The sequence below is a fragment of the Nelumbo lutea genome, chromosome 4, assembly GCF_056320005.1.
Source record: "Nelumbo lutea isolate HS-2025 chromosome 4, American lotus-T2T, whole genome shotgun sequence".
Classification (NCBI taxonomy): Eukaryota; Viridiplantae; Streptophyta; class Magnoliopsida; order Proteales; family Nelumbonaceae; genus Nelumbo; species Nelumbo lutea.
Window position 1 is genome coordinate 13,745,461 of NC_142687.1, and position 9,468 is coordinate 13,754,928.

The 9,468-nt window shown below is 36.7% G+C and overlaps 1 protein-coding gene and 1 pseudogene across 1 annotated transcript; one reads left to right on the forward strand and one right to left on the reverse strand.

The window, feature by feature from the left end:
* Nucleotides 1–233: 233 nt before the first annotated feature.
* On the reverse strand, nucleotides 234–1,228 carry LOC148854047 (uncharacterized; annotated as a pseudogene).
* Nucleotides 1,229–5,154: 3,926 nt separating this feature from the next.
* On the forward strand, nucleotides 5,155–8,874 carry LOC148854048 (anaphase-promoting complex subunit 8-like). Its single transcript, XM_088984087.1, has 4 exons — nucleotides 5,155–5,536; nucleotides 5,740–6,046; nucleotides 6,997–8,247; nucleotides 8,349–8,874. Exons 1-4 carry the CDS (start codon nucleotides 5,451–5,453, stop codon nucleotides 8,433–8,435), a joined length of 1,731 nt encoding a protein of 576 aa, XP_088840213.1. The 5' UTR covers nucleotides 5,155–5,450; the 3' UTR covers nucleotides 8,436–8,874.
* Nucleotides 8,875–9,468: the final 594 nt, after the last annotated feature.

Here is a 9,468-nt window from a genome sequence, read left to right on the forward strand (position 1 = left end):
AAATAACAAGAAAGTAAAAAATCTTTTGCATTTAGTTGCGTAGAGAAAACAGATAAAAGAAATCTAGAAGCAACTAGCACCCATTTAAAACTAATTAAAATGAAATTACTTTGTTGAATTGAGTTGATAATTGTGCAAATCAAGAAAAGAGCTTGGGATTTGAAAATAATAAAAAGAAAAAGGATTTTAAACATTGTAAAATTAAAAATAAAATTAGTAAGATACCTAACAATTTCATCAAAATGATAATAGTATATTCAATAAATATAACACCAACAGACAGGGTGCATTTCCAATAGACAGCAAGTAATCCCGTTGCATGCATGCAGCATTCAACTACCATCAACAATGCTCGACGAATATCATCTGAAAGAACCTTTTTCCTGCAAAATTTCAAGAGGGGATTGGGGTATCGGGCACACTCCTTGAACGTGGCAATCATCGATTTCCCTTTGGTAGTCTTTTTCTCGGCCTTTGGTATTTCGTCGGGCTCGTGATTTCACTCAATCAGCAACCTCTTAAGGAAAAAAATAATCTTGTCCTCATCACATAAATCCTGAAATTCGCCTTCATCCGCTTAAATCCTTATCTTTGTGAGCACCAGAGGAGCTTCCGTTCTCACTCAAATCATCATCAGCACTTCCTCCGCCCGTCTCTCCATCCTCCTTGTTCTTCCTCTTCCGGTCACTCAAAATCTCCGTTTTCTGTCACTTCCTTAACTCGACAATGTCTTGAAGGAAATCATTCGTTTGTCCTTCCGTCATATCACTATTAACCTCAAAATTCCGGCCTTGAGGATAAGCTTAAGCCTGCTAAGCCACGCTTCATCATCTTCACCAAAGAGGGTGATAGGTTGCTTTAGGAATCAGAATCGACAGATGACTTCTTGTTTAAGGAGGACGAGGTCGTTGATTTTTTTCTCATCAGTAAGGGTTTCTTGTGTTTTGGAGGAAGCGGAAGAAGGAAGGTCCGATTTGGAGTTAGGGTTTGAAGAGGAGGTGGTGGTGGCGGCGCCGGAGGAGTTATGCTTGTCGCAGGGGCTTTGGCTTCTAACTCGCACTTCTCTTCTTCACGAAGGGAGTTTTTTCTGCTCGATTTTGGATCGTTTGAAGGCTTTCTTGACTCAGATGTCTTCTGCCAAACTTTTCCTTTCCAACGACGAAATGTCTCTTGATTCTTGTTCACTCTCCGGCAAGCTGACCGTGCGACAGAAGGGTAGTTTCGGCATTTAATAAATTTTAAACAGTGGGATGAGAATCTTTTTGGAAATTAACAGTGGGGATTTTCTCTAATGATAAAATTTTAGGGATCTTTATGGCAAACTAAAGTATAAGGGTGACATTGTCACTAACGCTATAGTACAATGTGGTATTTATAATTTAATTTATCCCGAATTTTTATTGGCCGATGTTCAGCGGTTAATGTCCGCCAGCATAAGAACCGCCTGTCATCCCTCAGTAAAACTATACCATGGTTTTTTAGACTTGGGCTGGGTTGATGAGTGCCAACATACAAGTTCTTTAAAGATTGAATATGAACAATACGATCGAGGCACGGGTACTTTTCATGCTGCAAGTTAGTTCAATTTTTATGACAAGAGCTTTGCCTATCTTATTCATTCATATCTATTCTTGTCCATAATAAGTAAGAATCGAAAGAATAAAGCACACCAAACATGGCCTTAAACGATCACTATGTGTAATGCAATGACTGATTGAAATATTTTATTTTAAAATTTGATAATTAGAACATGGAATATGGTGTGGTTGAAACTATGTGCTTTCAACTGCACACCAATAGGGCCGAATAGATTCAAACAAACCATGCCTTACAAAGACCACATTGCTAAGCACTGCCCAAATCATTCTTTGATCATTTGTGTCCAACGGTCATATTGCAAGTGATATGGAAGATATTTGTACCATTTATAAAAACGATGATGGTAAGATTGTTTAGTAAAAAATCCTGATTTTACTTTCCCTTTTTACCTTCTACTATTTTTGTTTTTTTAGTATTTAACTATCATGAGGTCATATGTTGTCCATCATAAAAAATAAATAAATAAGAATGCAAACTATTAACATGGTTGTAGATCCTATAACCAATTACACACATGACACATAAAGACTGCTAAATGGTGGTTGGAGATCCCAATAACTAATAACTTATCATTATTTATGTTTTTTGCTGAAATCATATATCAATCAATTATTCTATAAATTCACCCTATATTTAGAATAAAAATTAAAAATTCATGAACCTCACTTAGGATTAACATAGTGCATGTGAAATCATCTAAACACCAAAACTTGAAAAGAATACAAAAGAGATCTCTTATTGAATTAATATTAATTTTAGTTAGATAATAAGAATCCTATTATGGGCTTAATATTAATTTAGGGTTTGCTTGGATACTTTTTTTAGCTATGGGTGAAATATAGTTGTAGATTCAATAACAAGGATTCAATTGTATATTATAGCCATGTTATGGTTTTCTAGAGAAGGTTTCACATTCAATGGACCATAAGAAATATATCTTCTCTAAAGAAGGAATCGTAATTAAAATTAGAGAAAGTTCCCGATTAGTACCCTATACTTTGGCTCGAGTGAGAACTTGGTCCCTGAACTTTAAAATGTGACAATCCAATACCCTAACTTTCAAAATGTGATAATCCAGTACCTGCCATTAACTACGTTAATCAGCTGTTAAGTGGCATTTGAAAAGTCAAAACTACCATTCGAATGCCATCTAATTCACTTTATCAACCAGTCAAACGTTGACAAAAAACTGAACAAACACAAATCCTACCCTCTTCTATTCAAAAAAGTTGGTGATCGTCTAGAATAAGCTAGAATTTGGGATTGTTCGTTTTATTGCCAATGTTTGGATGGTTGATAAAGATAATTATATGGCATTCAAATGGCATCTTTTATCTTTCAAATGTCACTGAACGGCTGATTAACGGATTGGTTAACAGAAGGTATTGGATTGTCACATTTTGAAAGTTCAAGATTTGGACTATCGCGTTTTAAAGTTCGGGGACCAAATTGTCACTTGAGCAAAAGTACAAGGTACTGATTGAGAATTTTCCCTTAAAATTATATGAATGTTTAGTTTTGATCAAAAGTGAAATATACAAAAGAAAGGCAAGAACTACTTATGGGAAGAAACTTTCATATGCTTTTGGAAGAAAATAAAATATTTTAAAAATCTTAAAAACAAGACCTAGCCCTCTCTCTATATTTACCATTAGGGGTGGATTCGACCTGAATAGTACCAAGCTCGATCTTGGCTCGAGCTCGAGCTCGACTTGAGTAAAAAATTTATAAGATAAAGCTTGGCTTAACTCGAGCTTGATTTTAAGAAAAATATTTTATATAAATAATAAATTATATATAAAAATAATATTTTTATTATATATATCACTTTCTATAATTTTATTATGTATATATATTTATATATCTTGGCTCATTTCATAATCGAGCCTCTGAATTGGGCTCGAGCTTGAGCAGCTCGTGAAAAGCTCGCCTCATTGCCACCCTTATTTACCACGGTAGTAGAATCATCGTTGAAGAGGAAGATAACCAACAACTAAGAAGACGAAGGCGAATAGTGTGGCTGGATGGTTTTAGAGTAAAAAACAATATTAAATTTTGATTTGTTGTTTAGTTACCAAAAAGAATAAAAGTTTTTACTATCCATTGTTATAAAAAATCAAACCATTTTATTAAACTAATGATATCCTAGAAGATGAATACTATGCCTAACCAGTGGTATAAATTGGAAAGACATACCCCATTTCATCACCTAAACCCAAAAGGTCTAAGTTATAATCTGTTAAGAACAGATAGAAACAAACTAATCAAAGGCATTTCCGTTTGAGTGAGGAAAAGAGATAAATAGAGAAGTGAACTTGAAAGTGAAGATCATAACAAATTTTTAGAGGGAGATTCATATTTACAAAGAGGCTAACCAACTAGCGGATGCTCTTGCAAAACTTGGTTGCTTAGCATCTAAGAAAATTGTTTATGATTGCACAAATACTCTTCCTTCACATGTACAAAACTTGATTATAGTAGATGTTATAGGTCTTCTTTTTTTGAGACAGCGTTGATTCTAGCCCCCCCCCCCCCCCCCTTGGTGGCCACTCCTCCACCAGGAGTAAATTTTGGGGCTAAAAAAAATCTTTGCAGGGAAAGGAATGATGATGAATGTTTTGAAAAAGAGGGAAAAAAAGATATTCCAAAGACCATAACTACTACAATTCAATAGGCTAGACGTATTAACTATTAAGGTTGATTTTTTTTTTTTCAAGTTGACATATAAATTTATTACATGTTTTTAAGTTGAATTCTTAGAAAGTGAACTCCCATAACAATAGTCTACGTTAAAAAAATGAATAGGTAGAACAAAGAAATGTTTTTGGCCCTCTAATAGTATCAACTTAAATATAGATGGGGGAAGTTTTGATGAGGTTAAAAGTTCCATAGTGCCCCAATCAAATGTGAAATATTATATTCACTAAAAAAGTCAGAATATTATTATACTATAGTGTCTCTATCTTGATACCAAAACCATTGATTAAAAGTTTTTTATTTATGTTTCATAGGCTACACAAATGAGGGTAGCCCATCCCTCATCCCCTTAACAGTAGTGGTAGTGGGATATGATAATTAACAAGTGACACGGTTGACAAGGTATAGGATGCCAAATGCCACTATGGGTTTGGATTAGATTGTAGCTACTAAGGACCTAAATCCAAATTGAGGTCAATACCATATTTTCATCCCAAATTATATTTTTGTTATCATACTTTATTTGCATTAATGAATTTAATTATATTTTTAATTATTGATTTTTACATTTATTTTCTCTCAACTAGTTTTGAGAATATGGAACATGACGATTAACAAAAAAGTGGATTTTAGTTACGACTGGGTCATGTTGTGCTCTCAAACCCAATTAATGGCATAGGCATTTTGGGACTAGCCCTAACAAACCCCATAAGGTGAGTGTAAATTTTGGTAAGCTTTTGCTTGCATTGCATATTTTATTTGCATCAGTGTAAATGCATGGAGTGCAAATGGGCCGAGTGTGACCAACTGAAGAGTGACTCAGTTGCTATGTTAATTGGTTTGCTTCAATAGAGATGCGGATTTGATTCCCGCTACGCCTGACTCTCGGAAATCGTAGCTCCACCTAGGAAATCATAGGAAATTACACCCAGGAAATCCTATGTTAATTGGTTTGTTTCAATAGGATTCACACCCTAGGAAATCCTGTTTTGAAACAGCCTGGGCCCGGGCTCACCACGATAATTGTCACTTCAGTCACCGTGATGCACTGCACGACGGATCGAGTACTCCCGGTGCATGTTAGCAACGGGCCGATGCCAAGTTCAATTTTGGGGTTTATAACCTTAAGCGCGAGAATTTCAGAAGAGTAAGAAATGGGTTCAAAAGAGAGTTGCAGAACCGAGCTACGAACGGCAATCCGTCAGCTTAACGATCGTTGCCTCTACTCTGCCTCAAAATGGTATCAATAAACCCTAAGCCACTGTCAACGTTATTCTTTTTGAAGCTGCTGCCTCCCGCTTCATTTCAATTTCAGATCGCATTAATCGGTCTCAAAGTCCTTATTTATTTCTCGTGTTATCACCATTCCAATACTTAAATTTGGCGCCTCTATTTATACCTGTTCCTTTGATTCACGGGCATCGAATTGATCAACGTTTGCAGGGCAGCAGAACAGCTGGTGGGAATCGAACAAGATCCAGCAAAGTTCACACCTTCTCACACCAGATTCCAGCGCGGGAGTTCAAGCATTCGCAGGAGATTCCGTACTAACGAGCTTCCTTCCACGCCCACTGCTGGTGTTTCGTATATCACCACTCCAGTTCCAGAGGAAGACGACCTTGTCGATAGCGATTGTTATCTTCTTGCTAAGTCCTACTTCGATTGCCGGGAGTACCGGAGGGCTGCTCATGCGCTTCGAGACCAGACGGGGAAGAAATCAGTTTTCTTGCGTTGCTACGCCCTTTATCTGGTTTGATATCATCTTAACGTTCGTTAATATTTTTTCTCTCCAATTTGCTCCCTTTATTCCTTACTACCTTCGTATCCCCTCGTTGGATTCTTTTTATGTATACTTTCCTATGTGATAGTAAGGATTGTTTGCATTTTCGGGTTGTATTTTGGAATTTGTTTTAATTGCCAGTTTGTAATAGGAATTGCATTACAAAAGCATGATAATTATGAGCTTTGACGGGCTCTATGTGCATTTTATGGCTTTGTCTGCAAAAAATGAGCTTGGAAAAAATAATTGGTAGCTCCATATCACTATGATTGCTTGTATCCAACTCTAAGAGAAAGTGTGCCATTGATCTGCTCGAATGGATCTTTGAAAGCGAAGCATTTAGCTTGGAGTTGCCATATCTATCGGATGATTGTCAGACTGAGATTTTTCTACCGCAGCACTTCTCATATAAGATGCTTACGTTTTAATCCTCAATTGTGTGAGTTAGACTGTTAAGCCTAACCTGTCAAAGATACTTTTCCTCCTCAAGCTTTGTGTATCCATGAACAGACACTAGTTCGCAGCCCACAAAAGGATTCACATCTGCAAGACCAACACAGTAAATGGAACAAGAACTAAAATCTAAAATCAGTTGAAACACCATATTCTTTCATCATCTGATTACCACCCTTATTTTAGATTTGTCTCCTAATTGGTACCTTATTGTAGGAAATTAAAGAGTTGGCAGTTAGCACTGCCCACATTTTCATTGTTGCTATGTAGTATATCTGGTGTTTACTTTTATGGTTATGTGACAAAATGTGTATCAGAGAACTTGCAACATCATTGACATATTAGTCCATAAGATGAACAATAAAGATTGTAGCCAATTAACATCAAATCAATATGCTTTATAAAGCTTTTGTTGTTTTTCTAAGTTTGCACATAGTTATCTTTGTCTCATTTTATTGCTAATGAAGGCTGGTGAAAAGCGGAAAGAGGAAGAGATGATAGAACTTGAGGGACCCTTGGGTAAGAGTGATGCTGTAAACCATGAGTTGGTTTCTCTTGAGAGAGAATTGTCAACATACCGCAAGAATGGTACTATTGATCCTTTTGGCCTTTATTTGTATGGTGTCATTCTTAAGGAGAAAGGACGTGAGGATCTTGCACGAACAGTCCTTGTGGAGTCTGTTAATAGTTACCCTTGGAACTGGAACGCCTGGTCAGAACTGCAGTCATTGTGCACCACCATTGATATCTTGAACAATCTTAATCTTAAGAATCATTGGATGAAAGACTTCTTCCTTGCCAGTGCACACCAAGGACTCAGGATGCACAGTGAATCCTTATCAAAATACGAATATCTTCAAGGGACTTTTCCTTTCAGCAATTACATTCAGGCGCAAATTGCAAAAGCCCAGTATAGTTTGAGGGAATTTGAGCAAGTTGAAGTTATCTTTGAAGAACTTCTAAGAAATGATCCTCATCGAGTGGAGGACATGGATATGTACTCAAATGTGCTTTATGCGAAAGAGAGCTTTTCTTCCCTGAGTTACCTTGCCCACAGGGTGTTCTTGACTGATAAATATCGGCCCGAGTCTTGTTGCATTATTGGGAATTATTACAGTCTGAAGGGGCAACACGAGAAGTCTGTTGTGTATTTCAGAAGGGCACTCAAACTGAACAAGAATTACTTGTCAGCTTGGACTCTGATGGGTCATGAGTACGTTGAGATGAAGAACATCCCAGCTGCTATTGATGCATATCGGCGGGCTGTAGATATTGATCCATGTGATTATCGGGCCTGGTATGGTTTGGGACAAGCATATGAGATGATGTGTATGCCCTTTTATGCGCTATACTATTTCCGGAAATCAGTATACTTGCAGCCAAATGATTCCCGATTGTGGATTGCCATGGCTCAGTGTTATGAAACTGAGCAGCTTCACATGCTTGAGGAGGCAATCAAGTGTTACTGGAGGGCAGCAAATTGTAACGACAGAGAGGCAATTGCGTTACACCAGTTGGCAAAGTTGCATAATGAACTTGGGCGCACTGAAGAGGCAGCTTTTTACTACAAAAGGGATTTGGAAAGGATGGAAGCCGAGGAAAGGGAGGGGCCAAATATGGTAGAAGCTTTGCTTTTTCTTGCCACATACTGCAAAGCACAAAAAAGGTTTGAGGAAGCAGAGGTTTATTGTACCAGACTTCTGGACTATACAGGCCCAGTGAGTAACCTAATCTGTTACTTTAACTCATTTGACAATTTTTTTAAATGCCCAAACATTTCTGTTCAGCTTTACTAATTCTTATATCTCTGCGAGTTCAGGAGAAGGAAACAGCAAAGAGTCTTCTACGGGGAATGAGAGCAGCACAGTCTTTGCCTTCAATGGATGTTGAGCATTTCCCTCCATGAGAATTTCATTCCAATATAAAAAATGATTGAACACAGGTACATCCCACCGAGTCCTGGTTTACTGAAACAAATATGATAAAAATATGCCATAGGTCAGATCAGACCAGTGAAGAACATCCAAACGTCGCATGCTGGAGAGAAACAATTGCTTCAGAATCCTTATTCCAGGGCGGTAACTTGAGCTTTATAGAAAATTCAGTCTGAACCCTACATTCCCACTTGATCAAGTCTTGTAAGTTACATGTTTGGAACTCTATAAATCATTTACTAAGCATTGCTAGTGGTATACATAGTACTCACTTTGGTATTTGTAGATAAAAGCATTTAAAGGTTAAGCAGTAGAACAACTGGCAATTATTTATGACTGATAACTTTGCTGGTAACTTTTCTTTATCTGTTTGCTTGATTATATATTCCTTTTCAGTTGAATTTGTTATTATTTTTCCTCTTTTTCACTATGTACAGCAAGGAAATGGTGTTTCTAATTAGTCATCATTCTCTTTGAATTCTCAAGTTAATCATAGAATTTGATATCCAGAAAAAAATAACAGCTTTGGTGGTTTTTATTTGATTGGATTTACAGTTCATGCTTACGGGTATATACTGTCATTTGAAAGAATTTAAATTGGTCATGAAACAAAACAAGTATTGAAAAGATGTCTTCCCATCTGTGAGACTGGTTATAGAATCTTCAAGCTTGTTCAGAGCAGTGGTGATGTATACCAATATATCTGTGGAAGGTATAGGTCCTATGATTCATGGGTTTTAGCTTGTGCCATTTACTGCTTAAAACTATCCAGTTCAATGATGTTAACCATCGTTTAAAGGCTCTTTTTTGTCAGTTTGATTATTTCATTACCTTTTTGGCTCATTAATCATGATGGTTTTTCAGCTGGTGGCATTTACTGCTGAAAATTATTCAATTAAATGATGATAATCATCGTTTGAATTTTTTTTTGTTTGATTTTTTATTGCCTTTTTCTTTGTTCATGAATCATGATGGGTTTCCTGATGTCAAGTATATGTTTGGCAT

What these genes read in the sequence shown, in the direction of transcription:
- LOC148854048 (XM_088984087.1), top strand. Translation starts at nt 5,451, where the DNA reads ATGGGTTCAAAAGAGAGTTGCAGAACCGAGCTACGAACGGCAATCCGT. An exon ending in CTCTACTCTGCCTCAAAATG is followed by an intron (nt 5,537 to 5,739) that starts GTATCAATAAAC and finishes CAACGTTTGCAG; the next exon opens with GGCAGCAGAACAGCTGGTGG. An exon ending in TTCTGGACTATACAGGCCCA is followed by an intron (nt 8,248 to 8,348) that starts GTGAGTAACCTA and finishes CTGCGAGTTCAG; the next exon opens with GAGAAGGAAACAGCAAAGAG.